Source organism: Bombina bombina, chromosome 10 (assembly GCF_027579735.1).
Source record: "Bombina bombina isolate aBomBom1 chromosome 10, aBomBom1.pri, whole genome shotgun sequence".
Lineage (NCBI taxonomy): Eukaryota > Metazoa > Chordata > Amphibia > Anura > Bombinatoridae > Bombina > Bombina bombina.
In genome coordinates, this window is record NC_069508.1 from 22,566,843 (window position 1) to 22,582,975 (window position 16,133).

Consider the following 16,133-nt stretch of genomic DNA (forward strand, 5'->3'; position numbering starts at 1 on the left):
AGCGGTCATATTGCTAGTTATACTGAGCTGGCAGGAGCGAGTGCGCATATTAGTCGTCACATTGCTGTGTATAGTGAGCTGGCAGGATTAAGTGCGCATATTAGTCGTCACATTGCTAGTTATAGTGCGCTGGCAGGAGTGTACATATTAGCCGTCACTAATACTTTAACACTTTGTTTGTTACAATTGTTTTAAAAGCACCCCCCACCACCACTTGTCTAGAAGAGCCAATACAAATTTATTACAGTAGTAGACACAGAAAATGTTCATTGTTTTGCAAAACCATTTTAAAAGCCTCTTATCTTAACCGCTCTGCTGAGGCCCCTTAGGACAGACATTTTGTTGTCTGAAGTAGGAACCTCCAGTTTTGAAGGGAATTTGACACACTGTTCAGTTAAATTACAGGAAAAGAAGGCAAAACAAGTAATGAAGATAACCATTTCTTATAATTAAATGTTGTATATTTCAGTCTCAAGTGTTTCATCTCAGACATGTTTCATACTTTCCCTCAGGTGCTGAACGGCTCATTTTCTTTGGAACTTGTCAGTGAAAAATACTGGAAGGTAAACAAACCAATGGAGCTGTATTACGCACCCACAAAGGAGCACAAATGAGGAACCAGACTTTTGTAACAATGAGTTTGTGAAGACAGCGGCCAGCTCTTTTGTGAACTTTCCCCAGCTGTGACCCACGGAATTCCTCCAGGGACATATTTATAGTGTTATGTACAAAATAAAGGTTTTTTTCTTCTCCAAACTCAGACGGTTATACACGGTCACTCAGTGCCAGGAGGCTTTTTTTATAACCATTTGCTGCTTCGTCAGTTTTCTGGACTCTGGTTAAGAGAGAGTTAATATAAACCGTATCACCTGTTTATAAAGAGAATATGATATTCAGTTAATCACAGTGCAGGTTCTTAATTTGGAGAACAAACTGTTGATTAAGGATCATCTAAGTCAGGGGTGGGGAAGAAGTAGATTGTGGTCTACCAGTAGACTGCAAGTGAATTTTGAGGTGACCGCCTGAAAGATTTCAAAAGTCTGCATAATAAGAGAAAGATTTCTCACACATCTACGGCGGCGAGGCTCTTCATTTAGAATCTAGAATTCTAGATAGAATCCAGATAGTGAGTGAAGAGCCTCGCCACCATATATGTGTGAGAAATCTTTCTCTTATTATGCAGACTTTTGAAATCTGCAGACTTTTTGAAATGGGCTATGACGGCGATATGGGCACTGTACTTCAGCATGTGCAACGCGGCTGTAGCTGAATTCGCTGCCCCAGCTTTGGTTACAGGACCTGCCCCCTAATCAACCTGGCATGGCATCCAGCCAATAAAATTACTTTGTAGAATGAGTCTTGAGCAGTCTTGATTGTGGGACTACTTATCATACACAGGCGCGGTACACAGATAAGGTTGCTTGACGGTCTCAGAGTGACGGAAAAAGAGATCTCTTGCAGTAAGTAAAGACAGAGCGCAGAGAGCGCGGCTGATTTTTAAAGCTGTATTATTTGTGTCAAAAATACAATTTTCAGCCAGCAGGTCCTATTTGTTGCAAAAATACAATTTTCAGCCAGCAGGTCCTATTTGTTGCAAAAATACAATTTTCAGCCAGCAGGTCCTATTTGTGGCAAAATGATATTCTTTGTGTTTTTTCAATAAATACATTATTGTAATTATTATAATCAAGACTGATGTTTGTTTGTTTTTTAGTTAGGTGACCACGTCACTTGGAATAAAATTAGAGGTAGCCCTTGCCTTACAAAAGTCTGCCCACCCCTGATCTAAGTGATATTCGGGAGGATCAAAACATTTCTTTGCTAACGTAAGACTGATATTACATTTAAAGGGACACAAAACACATTTTGTTATTTCATGATTCAGATAAAGCAGCAATTTTAATAAACTTTCTTATTTACTCCTATTATAATTTTTTCTTTGTTCTCTTGCTATCTTTATTTAAATAAAGCTGGAATGTATAAGCTTAGGAGCTGGCCCATTTTTGGTTCAGAACATGGGTAGCGCCTGCTGATCAGTGGCTAAATGTAGCACTACCCAGGTTCTGAACCAAAAATGTTCGGCTCCTAAGCTTACATTCCTGCTTTTCAAATAAAAATAGCAAGAGAACTATTTTTTTTTATAATTGGAGTAAACTAGAAAGTTGCTTAAAATTGCTGCTCTATCTGAATCATGGAAGAAAAAAATGGGTTTTGTGTCCCTTTAAGGATAAAAAATATATTCATAAAGATTGTGAAATCAGCTTAGTACTAATTTAATTAATAACGGAATTTGTCCCTTAGGCTGCCAGAGTGTGACAATATATTGCTGTGCAAGGCATTGCGTCTCCCTGCCTAGCAGCAAAAGGGTGACCTTTATTGCCTTGTAGGGTGGACGGACTTGAATAAATAAAAAAAGGTTTTTTTCCTTAAAAAAAAAAAATGACCAGTTTTGGTTCTGCAAAAAATATTGGTACATAAAGCACATCCACTGAGTCTTGCAGAATTTGCAAAGGGAATGAAATGTCACATTAAAATGAGGTTTAAGCGTATTAGGAGGTGTACATTGCCGTGTGTATTTATAAATTTCTTGTAGGCATGTAAATGTTTTGTCTATATTCCAGGTTCTAGTTAATCGTGCGCAAGAGGGGACACAGTGTAACATTGTAAATAAAATATTTTCAGTTTAGAAAAACAGTTCCTTGAATTTGATTGTGTTCTGTGGTTTATATTAATAATGTTAACAGAGTGATTAAAATAAACGTTTCTATTTGCCCAGCATTGGCGCCAGCTGAAGGGGCACACGACTTGCAGGATCTTTTTTACCTCTGCAATGCCATGCATTGGTTAACACTTCCTCAATCATTAACCTAACTGTGTCTATACATTTTGAGTTGAAATAGAATTTGATTAGTTAAAGGGACACTGAACCCAAATGTTTTCTTTTGTAATTCAGAAAGAGCATGCAATTTTAAGCAACTTTCTAATTTACTCCTATTATCAATTTTTCTTCGTTCTCTTGCTATCATTATTTGAAAAAGAAGGCATCTAAGCTTTTTTTTGGTTTCAATACTCTGGACAGCACTTTTTTATTTCTTGGATGAATTTATCCACCAATCAGCAAGGACAACCCAGGTTGTTCACCAAAAATGGGCCGGCATCTAAACTTACATTCTTGCATTTCAAATAAAGATACCAAGAGAATGAAGAAAATTTGATAATAGGAGTAAATTAGAAAGTTGCTTAAAATTTCATGCTCAATCTGAATCACGAAAGAAAAATATTGGGTACAGTGTCCCTTTAATATATTTTGTCAGCTGCTTTTTGATGAGATATTATTCTAATATTAACATTAATTTGATAACCCATATCTATGGTAGTGTGGGGTTCTTTAAAGAGACAGTAAACTCAAAATGAAACCTTCAATGTATTGAATAGAGCATGAAATGGTAATCAACTTTCCAATTTACTTCTTCTGGTATTCTTTGTTTAACAGCAATCCTAGATGAGCTCAGGAGCGTGCACACGTGTCAGTCATCTGGCAGCAGTGTTTGCAACTTTGTTTATAGCAGCAAACACAGCTACCAAATAATTCTAAACGTACACACTCAGACTCCTTTTAGCCTACCTAGCATTACTCTTCAACAAAGGATAATAAGAGAACAAAGCACATTTGAGAATAGAAGTAAACTGGAAAGTTGTTTACAATTGCACACACTATCTGAATTATGAATGTCTAATTTTAACTTTACTGTCCCTTTAAGACGCCTTTGTTTAAAGGGACACAAACATTTCTTGTTTTTGTGTAAGAATTGCTTGTCCCCTAGTAAGGCCAAAAAGCAGAGGATAGGAAATGCTGCAAATGCCTATTTGTTTTATCTCAGCTTTTGTAGTCTTCTGTCCAGGTCTGTAGGAACCACAGGTGACTTAGACCTCAAACATTCAGCATAACAGGTAGCAGAATGCTAGAGCAGTAGATACTGTATCAAATGAGTTTTGTTGTGATAACCCTACATATAAACATACTGGTAATGACCGCACATGAAGTACCATTAAGGCGTATGGTAAGCTCTACTATAATATGGACCCATTGATAATTATCAATCTGATTTATTTGCTGCCATTGTGAATATTAAATATAGGATTTATACTTACTGCTAAATCATTTTCTTCTCATTCTGAATGACAGCACATAAAGACGTATTTCCAAGGCTAAAGTCTCTGTTCATTACTTCTATGGTCTGGCTAGATGGTTGAGGTTCACCAATATCTATGTCACCTTGAGGAAAGATTACAAGTTCAGAGGGGTCTCATTAAGACTTGTTTCACTGTTGTACAAATGTCGTTGTAGGGGTCTAGATCAGCGATTTTTAAACCTGTCCTCGGGCTTCCCCAACAGGCCAGGTTTTCAGGATTACCTCCGATGAGAGTAGGTAAAAACAGAATTTATGTTTACCTGATAAATTACTTTCTCCAACGGTGTGTCCGGTCCACGGCGTCATCCTTACTTGTGGGATATTCTCCTCCCCAACAGGAAATGGCAAAGAGCCCAGCAAAGCTGGTCACATGATCCCTCCTAGGCTCCGCCTTCCCCAGTCATTCGACCGACGTAAAGGAGGAATATTTGCATAGGAGAAACCATATGATACCGTGGTGACTGTAGTTAAAGAAAATAAATTATCAGACCTGATTAAAAAAACCAGGGCGGGCCGTGGACCGGACACACCGTTGGAGAAAGTAATTTATCAGGTAAACATAAATTCTGTTTTCTCCAACATAGGTGTGTCCTGTCCACGGCGTCATCCTTACTTGTGGGAACCAATACCAAAGCTTTAGGACACGGATGAAGGGAGGGAGCAAATCAGGTCACCTAGATGGAAGGCACCACGGCTTGCAAAACCTTTCTCCCAAAAATAGCCTCAGAAGAAGCAAAAGTATCAAACTTGTAAAATTTAGTAAAAGTGTGCAGTGAAGACCAAGTCGCTGCCTTACATATCTGATCAACAGAAGCCTCGTTCTTGAAGGCCCATGTGGAAGCCACAGCCCTAGTGGAATGAGCTGTGATTCTTTCAGGAGGCTGCCGTCCGGCAGTCTCGTAAGCCAATCTGATGATGCTTTTAATCCAAAAAGAGAGAGAGGTAGAAGTTGCTTTTTGACCTCTCCTTTTACCAGAATAAACAACAAACAAGGAAGATGTTTGTCTAAAATCCTTTGTAGCATCTAAATAGAACTTTAGAGCACGAACAACATCCAAATTGTGCAACAAACGTTCCTTCTTTGAAACTGGATTCGGACACAAAGAAGGCACGACTATCTCCTGGTTAATGTTTTTGTTAGAAACAACTTTCGGAAGAAAACCAGGTTTAGTACGTAAAACTACCTTATCTGCATGGAACACCAGATAAGGAGGAGAACACTGCAGAGCAGATAATTCTGAAACTCTTCTAGCAGAAGAAATTGCAACCAAAAACAAAACTTTCCAAGATAATAACTTAATATCAACGGAATGTAAGGGTTCAAACGGAACCCCCTGAAGAACTGAAAGAACTAAATTGAGACTCCAAGGAGGAGTCAAAGGTTTGTAAACAGGCTTGATTCTAACCAGAGCCTGAACAAAGGCTTGAACATCTGGCACAGCTGCCAGCTTTTTGTGAAGTAACACAGACAAGGCAGAAATCTGTCCCTTCAAGGAACTTGCAGATAATCCTTTTTCCAAACCTTCTTGAAGAAAGGAAAGAATCTTAGGAATTTTTACCTTGTCCCAAGGGAATCCTTTAGATTCACACCAACAGATATATTTTTTCCATATTTTGTGGTAAATTCTTCTAGTTACAGGCTTTCTGGCCTGAACAAGAGTATCAATGACAGAATCTGAGAACCCTCGCTTTGATAAGATCAAGCGTTCAATCTCCAAGCAGTCAGTTGGAGTGAGACCAGATTCGGATGTTCGAACGGACCTTGAACAAGAAGGTCTCGTCTCAAAGGTAGCTTCCATGGTGGAGCCGATGACATATTCACCAGGTCTGCATACCAAGTCCTGCGTGGCCACGCAGGAGCTATCAAGATCACCGATGCCCTCTCCTGATTGATCCTGGCTACCAGCCTGGGGATGAGAGGAAACGGCGGGAATACATAAGCTAGTTTGAAGGTCCAAGGTGCTACTAGTGCATCTACTAGAGTCGCCTTGGGATCCCTGGATCTGGACCCGTAGCAAGGAACCTTGAAGTTCTGACGAGAGGCCATCAGATCCATGTCTGGAATGCCCCACAATTGAGTAATTTGGGCAAAGATTTCCGGATGGAGTTCCCACTCCCCCGGATGAAATGTCTGACGACTCAGAAAATCCGCTTCCCAATTTTCCACTCCTGGGATGTGGATTGCAGACAAGTGGCAGGAGTGAGTCTCCGCCCATTGAATGATTTTGGTCACTTCTTCCATCGCCAGGGAACTCCTTGTTCCCCCCTGATGGTTGATGTACGCAACAGTCGTCATGTTGTCTGATTGAAACCGTATGAACTTGGCCTTTGCTAGCTGAGGCCAAGCCTTGAGAGCATTGAATATCGCTCTCAGTTCCAGAATATTTATCGGGAGAAGAGATTCTTCCCGAGACCAAAGACCCTGAGCTTTCAGGGGTCCCCAGACCGCGCCCCAGCCCACCAGACTGGCGTCGGTCGTGACAATGACCCACTCTGGTCTGCGGAAGCTCATCCCCTGTGACAGGTTGTCCAGGGACAGCCACCAACGGAGTGAATCTCTGGTCCTCTGATCTACTTGTATCGTCGGAGACAAGTCTGTATAGTCCCCATTCCACTGACTGAGCATGCACAGTTGTAATGGTCTTAGATGAATTCGCGCAAAAGGAACTATGTCCATTGCCGCTACCATCAAACCTATTACTTCCATGCACTGCGCTATGGAAGGAAGAGGAACAGAATGAAGTATTTGACAAGAGTTTAGAAGTTTTGATTTTCTGGCCTCTGTCAGAAAAATCCTCATTTCTAAGGAGTCTATTATTGTTCCCAAGAAGGGAACCCTTGTTGACGGAGATAGAGAACTTTTTTCTACGTTCACTTTCCACCCGTGAGATCTGAGAAAGGCCAGGACAATGTCCGTGTGAGCCTTTGCTTGAGGAAGGGACGACGCTTGAATCAGAATGTCGTCCAAGTAAGGTACTACTGCAATGCCCCTTGGTCTTAGCACCGCTAGAAGGGACCCTAGTACCTTTCTGAATGTTCCCTCTTTTTTGGGAACTACGAACAGATTGGAGTAGAACCCCATCCCTTGTTCTCCTAATGGAACAGGATGAATCACTCCCATTTTTAACAGGTCTTCTACACAATGTAAGAATGCCTGTTTTTTTATGTGGTCTGAAGACAATTGAGACCTGTGGAACCTCCCCCTTGGGGGAGGCCCCTTGAATTCCAGAAGATAACCTTGGGAGACTATTTCTAGTGCCCAAGGATCCAGAACATCTCTTGCCCAAGCCTGAGCGAAGAGAGAGAGAGTCTGCCCCCCAGCAGATCCGGTCCCGGATCGGGGGCCAACATCTCATGCTGTCTTGGTAGTAGTGGCAGGTTTCTTGGCCTGCTTTCCTTTGTTCCAGCCTTGCATTGGTCTCCAGGCTGGCTTGGCTTGAGAAGTATTACCCTCTTGCTTAGAGGACGTAGCACTTGGGGCTGGTCCGTTTCTGCGAAAGGGACGAAAATTAGGTTTATTTTTGGCCTTGAAAGACCTATCCTGAGGAAGGGCGTGGCCCTTGCCCCCAGTGATATCAGAGATAATCTCTTTCAAGTCAGGGCCAAACAGCGTTTTCCCCTTGAAAGGAATGTTAAGCAAATTGTTCTTGGAAGACGCATCCGCTGACCAAGATTTTAGCCAAAGCGCTCTGCGCGCCACAATAGCAAAACCAGAATTTTTCGCCGCTAACCTAGCCAAATGCAAAGTGGCGTCTAGGGTGAAAGAATTAGCCAATTTGAGAGCATGAATTCTGTCCATAATCTCCTCATAAGAAGAAGAATTATTATTGAGCGCCTTTTCTAGTTCATCGAACCAGAAACACGCCGCTGTAGTGACAGGAACAATGCATGAAATTGGTTGTAGAAGGTAACCTTGCTGAACAAACATCTTTTTAAGCAAACCTTCTAATTTTTTATCCATAGGATCTTTGAAAGCACAACTATCTTCTATAGGTATAGTGGTGCGTTTGTTTAGAGTAGAAACCGCCCCCTCGACCTTGGGGACTGTCTGCCATAAGTCCTTTCTGGGGTCGACCATAGGAAACAATTTTTTAAATATGGGGGGAGGGACGAAAGGTATACCGGGCCTTTCCCATTCTTTATTTACAATGTCCGCCACCCGCTTGGGTATAGGAAAAGCTTCGGGGGGCCCCGGGACCTCTAGGAACTTGTCCATTTTACATAGTTTCTCTGGAATGACCAAATTCTCACAATCATCCAGAGTAGATAACACCTCCTTAAGCAGAGCGCGGAGATGTTCCAATTTAAATTTAAATGTAATCACATCAGGTTCAGCATGTTGAGAAATTTTCCCTGAATCTGAAATTTCTCCCTCAGACAAAACCTCCCTGGCCCCCTCAGACTGGTGTAGGGGCACTTCAGAACCAATATCATCAGCGTCCTCATGCTCTTCAGTATTTTCTAAAACAGAGCAGTCGCGCTTTCGCTGATAAGTGGGCATTTTGGCTAAAATGTTTTTGATAGAATTATCCATTACAGCCGTTAATTGTTGCATAGTAAGGCGTATTGGCGCACTAGATGTACTAGGGGCCTCCTGAGTGGGCAAGACTGGTGTAGACGAAGGAGGGGATGATGCAGTACCATGCTTACTCCCCTCACTTGAGGAATCATCTTGGGCATCATTTTCTCTAAATTTTGTGTCACATAAATCACATCTATTTAAATGAGAAGGAACCTTGGCTTCCCCACATTCAGAACACAGTCTATCTGGTAGTTCAGACATGTTAAACAGGCATAAACTTGATAACAAAGTACAAAAAACGTTTTAAAATAAACCGTTACTGTCACTTTAAATTTTAAACTGAACACACTTTATTACTGCAATTGTGAAAAAGCATGAAGGAATTGTTCAAAATTCACCAAAATTTCACCACAGTGTCTTAAAGCCTTAAAAGTATTGCACACCAAATTTGGAAGCTTTAACCCTTAAAATAACAGAACCGGAGCCGTTTTTATATTTAACCCCTTTACAGTCCCTGGTATCTGCTTTGCTGAGACCCAACCAAGCCCAAAGGGGAATACGATACCAAATGACGCCTTCAGAAAGTCTTTTCTATGTATCAGAGCTCCTCACACATGCATCTGCATGTCATGCTTCCCAAAAACAAGTGCGCAATAGAGGCGCGAAAATGAGACTCTGCCTATGATTAGGGAAAGCCCCTAGAGAATAAGGTGTCCAATACAGTGCCTGCCGGTTATTTTACATAATTCCCAAGATTAAAATAATTCCTCAAGGCTATGGAGTATAAAATATGCTTATATATAAATCGATTTAGCCCAGAAAATGTCTACAGTCTTAAAAGCCCTTGTGAAGCCCTTTTTTTCTTTCTGTAATAAAAATGGCTTACCGGATCCCATAGGGAAAATGACAGCTTCCAGCATTACATCGTCTTGTTAGAATGTGTCATACCTCAAGCAGCAAAAGTCTGCTCACTGTTCCCCCAACTGAAGTTAATTCCTCTCAACAGTCCTGTGTGGAAACAGCCATCGATTTTAGTAACGGTTGCTAAAATCATTTTCCTCTTACAAACAGAAATCTTCATCTCTTTTCTGTTTCAGAGTAAATAGTACATACCAGCACTATTTTAAAATAACAAACTCTTGATTGAATAATAAAAACTACAGTTAAACACTAAAAAACTCTAAGCCATCTCCGTGGAGATGTTGCCTGTACAACGGCAAAGAGAATGACTGGGGAAGGCGGAGCCTAGGAGGGATCATGTGACCAGCTTTGCTGGGCTCTTTGCCATTTCCTGTTGGGGAGGAGAATATCCCACAAGTAAGGATGACGCCGTGGACCGGACACACCTATGTTGGAGAAATAACCATGTGTACAATCAGCTGATTGTTTCATCTGTGCTCCTGTTCAGATATCCTCAAAATGTGACCTGTTATGTTAGGATGTCTGAGGCCAGGTTTGAAAACCAGTTGTCTAGATAAAAGGTTATGGAGAGGCGATGGCTTCTATGGCATGAGTTTTAATAGTGCATAGTTCTTTTCCTGCAAACTGTGGGGAGAGAGTTTTTTTAGGTAAAAGATGGAAGTTGTGAGTAGGGGCATTACAAAAAGAAAAAACACCCAACAAGTCGTGCAAACTAACCAGACATGAAATAAAATGTATGCTTATCTGATAAATTTCTTTCCAGGTATGGAGAGTCCACAACGTCATTCCAATTACTAGTGGGATATTAAACTCCTGGCCAACAGGAAGAGGAAAAGAGCACCCCAGCAAAGCTGTTAAATGTAAACTTCTCTTACCCATAATCCCCAGTCTTTCAGCAGAAGGAAATTTAAAAAAGAAACAAAGGTGAAAAGGTGCCTGAGGTTTACTCCAAAAAAATGCTGAATTATATTAAAAAAGGTGGGATTGTGGACTCTCCATGCCGGAAAGAAATTTATCAGGTAAGCATAAATTTAGTTTTCTTTCCTATGGCATGGAGAATCCACAACGTCATTCCAATTACTAGTGGGAACCAATGCCCAAGCTAAAGGACACGGAATGAACAGGGAGGGAGAACAAGGCAGGAGGCCCTAAAGAGAAGGCACCAACGTTTGACGAACCTTTCTCCGAAAAGATGCCTCAGCTGAGGCTAAAGTATCAAATTTGTAGAATTTGGAAAAAGTATGCATAGAGGACCATGTTGCCGCCTGGCAAATCTGTTCCACAGAAGCTTAATTTTAAAAGCCCAAGAAGAGGAGACGGTATTAGTGGGATGAGCCGTAATTCGCTCAGGAGGCTGCTGTCCAGCAGTCTCATAGGCAAAATTAATCATACTTCTTAACCAGAGGGAAAGAGTAATAGAAGTAGCCTTCTGACCCTTAAGCTTTCCAGAAAAAACAACAAACGCCAGAAGATTGCCAAAAATCTTTAGTAGCTTGTAGGTAAAATCTTAGAGCTTGCACAACATCCAAGTTATGCAAAAGACGTTCCTTATGAGAAGGAGGATTAGGGCAAAAAGAAGGAACAACAATATCCTGATTAATGTTTTGATCCCACACCACCTTAGGGAGAGAACCCAATTTAGTACGAAGGACCACCTTAATCTGCATGAAAAATAAGGTACGGGGAATCACACTGCAGAGTTGAAAGCTCAGAAACTCTGCGAGCGGAAAAAAATGGCAAGACGAAACAAAACCTTCCAACCTCAAACGGAGCCTGCTGCAAGAACTAGGTTAAGGCTCCAAGGAGGATCAACAGGTTTATACACAGGCCTGATTCTGACTAGGGCCTGAACAAAAGCTTGAACATCTGGTAAATCTCCTAGACTTTTGTGCAGAAATCTAACCTTTCAGAGTACTGACTGATAAACCTTTCTCCAGGCCATCCTGAAGAAAAGATAACATTTGGGGAATCCGCACCTGACTCCAAGAAAAACCTTTAGCTTCACACCAAAAAAGGTATTTACTACATATCTTATGGTAAATCCTACAAGTAACAGGTTTACGAGCCTGAAGCATAGTATCAATGACCGCCTCAGAAAAACCACGTCTAGACAGGATTAGGCGTTCAATCTCCAAGCAGTCAGCTTCAGAGAATCTAGATTTGGATGGAGGAATGGACCCTGAATTAGAAGGTCCTTCCTCAAAGGTAACCTCCAAGGTGGAAGAGATGACATCTTCACCAGATCCGCAAACCAGATCCTGCGAGGCCAGGCAGGAGCTATTAGAATCACAGACGCTCTCTCCTGCTTGATACGAGCAATGACTCATGGAAGGAGAGCAAACAGAGGAAACAGGTATGCTAGCCCGAAAGCCTGAGTATCTCTTGAGCTTGAACCGTACTTTGGAAGCTTGGCGTTTTGACGAGACGCCATCAGATCCAACTCAGGAACCCCCCACCTGAGGGTTATCCTGGAGAACACTTACAGATGGAGAGCCCACTCCCCGGGATAAAAAGTCTGTCTGCTCAGAAAATCCACTTCCCAATTGTCCACTCCTGGAATGTGGATGGCAGATAAGAGACAATCGTGAGCTTCCGCCCACTGCAGAATGCGAGTCACCTCCTTCATGGCCAAGGAACTGAGAGTTCCTCCCTGGTGGTTGATGTAAGCCACTGAGATGATGTTGTCTGACTGGAATCTGATAAACCGGATTAAAGCTAATTGAGGCCAAGTTGTCAAGGCATTGAAGATTGCACTCAACTCCAAGATGTTTATGGGAAGAGAAGACTCTTCACGAGACCACAGGCCCTGAGCTTTCAGAGAACCCTAAACAGCTCCCCAGCCTGACAGGCTGGTGTCCATAGTCACAATCACCAAGGAAGGTCTCAGGAAGCACGTGCCCCGAGACAGATGTTCCTGTGAAATCCACCACAAGAGTCTCTTGTTAGAGGGTCCAGATTTATCCTCTGCAAAAAATCTGAATGGTCTCCATTCCATTGACGGAGCATGCAAAGCTGCAGTGGTCGCAGATGGAACCGAGCAAAAGGAATGATGTCCATGGAAGCCACCATCAGACCAATCACCTCCATGCATTGAGCCACTGATAGACGAAAAGCAGACTGGAGGGAAAGGCAAGAAGGATTTTCTGACGTCCGTCAGGAAAATCTTCATGGACAGGTTATCTATGATTGTCCCTAGGAAACACACTTGTAGTTGGAACTAAAGAACTCTTTTCCAGATTCACCTTCCACCCGTGGGAACGTAGAAAAGACAACAACATCTCTGTATGAGATATTGCTAGTTGAAAAGATGATTCCTGAACCAAGATGTCGTCTAGATAAGGCACCACAGCAATTCCCTGGGATCTGATCTCTGCCAATAGGGCTCCCAGAACCTTTGTGAATATTCTGGGAGCTGTGGCAAGACCAAACAGATGGGCAATAAACTGGAAATGCTTGCCTGGGTAGGCAAACCTTAGAAACTGGTAATGATTCCTGTAAATGGGAATGTGTAAATACGCGTCCTTCAAGTTTATTGTCGTCATGAACTGACCTTCCTGAACCAATGGAAGAATGGAACAAATAATTTACATCTTTAAGGACGGATCCCTGAGGAATTTGTTGAGACACTTTAGATCTAGGATGGGACGGAAAGTTCCCTCCTTTTTGGGAACCACAAATAGATTTGAATAGAATCCTAGACCTTGTTCCTCTAGAGGGACTGATACAATAACTCCCAGGGAGTATAGGTCCTTTACGCAATTAAAGAAGGCCTCCCTCTTTATCTGGTTTGAGGATAGTTTTGACAGGAGAAATCTGCCCCTTGGAGGGCAAGATTAGAATCCTATTTTGTAACCCTAGGATACTATGTCCACAGTCCACGGATCTGGGACATCGCATATCCAAGCCTGCAGAAAAAGCAAAAACCTGCCCCCCACCCGATCCAAAATCGGATCGGGGCGGAACCTTCATGCTGATTTAGAGTCAGCGGAAGGCTTCTTGTTTTGCTTTCCCTTATTCCAAGGCTGGCTGGATTTCCAAGTGGACCTGGATTGGTCTGGAAGAGGAGGAGGACTTCTGTCCTTTAAAGTTGGGAAAGGAACGAAAATTAGAAGTCTGTCGACCCTTAGGTCTATTCTTATTGTCCTGAGGTAGGAAAGATCCCTTTCCACCCGTAATCTCTGAAATGATTTCCACCAGACCAGGACCAAAGAGAGTTTTACCCTTATAAGGTAAAGCCAAAAGCTTGGCCTTTGAAGATACATCAGCCGACCAAGATTTTAACCACAGAGCTCTGCGAGCTAGAACAGTGAAGCTAGACACCTTAGCTCCCAGTCTAATTACCTGCATGTTGGCATCGCAGATAAAGGTATTGGCCAGTTTAAGAGCTTTGATTCCATCTTTGATCTCCTCTACCGTAGTCTCTTCTGATATCAGATCAGACAGGGCATCGCACCAATAAGATGCTGCTCCCGCAACCGTGGCAATAATTGCCGCAGGTTGCCACTATAATCCTTGATGGATATACATCTTTTTTAAGTAAGCCTCTAGCTTCTTATCCATTGGATCCTTAAAATAACAACTACACCTTTACACACATATATACATGAATATACACATATAATTCACATATTTAGACATATGTATGTATGTCTATGTTAAAGCCCTTTGCATGCCTCATATCTTTGGCCTTTATAACTTTTTTTATGCAATATTTGTTTTTAATAATCATCAGTGTTATTAAAATGCTATCTGTACATTTTAAATGTATTTTTGATGTGTTTTGTGCAACTTTTTTGACTCGCATAACAGTTAACCAGAGCCCTGAAATTGCGCTATCCCAATCAAACAGCAGCATAGGGATATGCACAATACAGCTAAGCTTGGAGCCGATTTGAAATTATTATTTGTATATAATGCGATTCTTACAGACCTAGAGTAAGTTTTATCACGGCAGGGCCTTTATTTTTAGATTTATGTAAATTGACCTGAACCTTAAGCAAAAGTGCTTACTTTCAAACTGTAATATGTGCGCTACTTTCGCCGTGCACAAAGACCTGTGATAAACCTCTTTTCACGCACGCGCAACAGTTACCAGGCCACTCGTAATCTAGAGGCTTACAACTGCAGCGTGCAGGTCTGGGTGTAGGGGACATGTACAGAGTTCCCCCTTGATGGTTGATGTAAGCCACAGTCGTGATGTTGTCCGACTGAAATCTGATGAACCTCATTGCCTCTAGCTGAGGCCAAGCCTGAAGAGCATTGAATATCGCTCTCAGCTCCAGAATGTTTATTGGAAGGAGCGTCTCCTCCTGAGTCCATGATCCCTGAGCCTTCAGGGAGTTCCAGACTGCCTCCCAGCCTAGAAGGCTGGCATCTGTCGTTACAATTGTCCAATCTGGCCTGCGAAAGGTCATACCTTTGGACAGATGGACCCGAGATAGCCACCAGAGAATCCCTGGTCTCTTGATCCAGATTTAGTAGAGGGGACAAATCTGTAATCCCCATTCCACTGACTGAGCATGCAGAGTTGCAGAGGTCTGAGATGTAGGCGGGCAAACAGCACTATGTCCATTGCCGCTACCATTAAGCCGATTACTTCCATGCACTGAGCCACCGAAGGGCGAGGAATGGAATAAAGAACCCGGCAGGAATCTAGAAGTTTTGATAACCTGGTCTCCGTCAGGTAGATCTTCAGTTCTACAGAATCTATCAGAGTCCCTAGGAAGGAAACTCTTGTGAGGGGTGATAGAGAACTCTTTTCCTCGTTAACTTTCCACCCATGCGACCTCAGAAATGCCAGAACTATGTCCGTATGAGACTTGGCAATTTGGAAATTTGACACCTGTATCAGGATGTCGTCTAAAGAAGGGGCCACTGCTATGCCCCGCGGTCTTAGGACCGCCAGAAGTGACCCCAGAACCTTCGTAAAGATTATTGGGGCTGTAGCTAATCCAAAGGGAAGAGCTACAAACTGGTAATGCCTGTCTAGGAAGGCAAACCTGAGAAACCGATGATGATCTTTGTGTATCGGAATGTGAAGATAAGCATCCTTTAAATCCACTGTAGTCATATATTGACCCTCCTGGATCATAGGTAGGATGGTACGAATAGTCTCCATCTTGAATGATGGAACTCTGAGGAATTTGTTTAAGATCTTTAGATCCAAAATTGGTCTGAAGGTTCCCTCTTTTTTGGGAACCACAGATTTGAGTAAAATCCCTGTCCCTGTTCCACCTTTGGAACTGGATGGATCACTCCCATAATTAGGAGGTCTTGAACACAGTGTAAGAATGCCTCTCTCTTTATCTGGTTTGCAGATAATTGTGAAAGGTGAAATCTCCCTTTTGGAGGGGAAGCATTGAAATCCAGAAGATATCCCTGGGATATAATTTCCAACGCCCAGGGATCCTGGACATCTCTTGCCCAAGCCTGGGCGAAGAGCGAAAGTCTGCTCCCTACTAGATCCGTTACCGGATAGGGGGCTGTTCCTTCATGCT

The 16,133-nt window shown here is 42.3% G+C and overlaps 1 protein-coding gene across 3 annotated transcripts in view; it reads left to right on the top strand.

Annotated features, from left to right (window-relative positions):
• The window catches only part of RNF2 (ring finger protein 2), a 70,797-nt gene extending 68,105 nt beyond the window's left edge, over nucleotides 1-2,692 (top strand). For 2 of the 3 annotated variants that reach the window (XM_053693851.1, XM_053693850.1), the window contains exon 7: nucleotides 513-2,692. In XM_053693851.1, coding sequence (XP_053549826.1) covers nucleotides 513-614 — 102 coding nt within the window. In that variant the 3' untranslated portion in view covers nucleotides 615-2,692. The remainder of the gene's footprint in view (nucleotides 1-512) is intronic. The other variant, XR_008399460.1, reaches the window with a different exon arrangement.
• The last annotated feature ends 13,441 nt before the right edge of the window (nucleotides 2,693-16,133 follow it).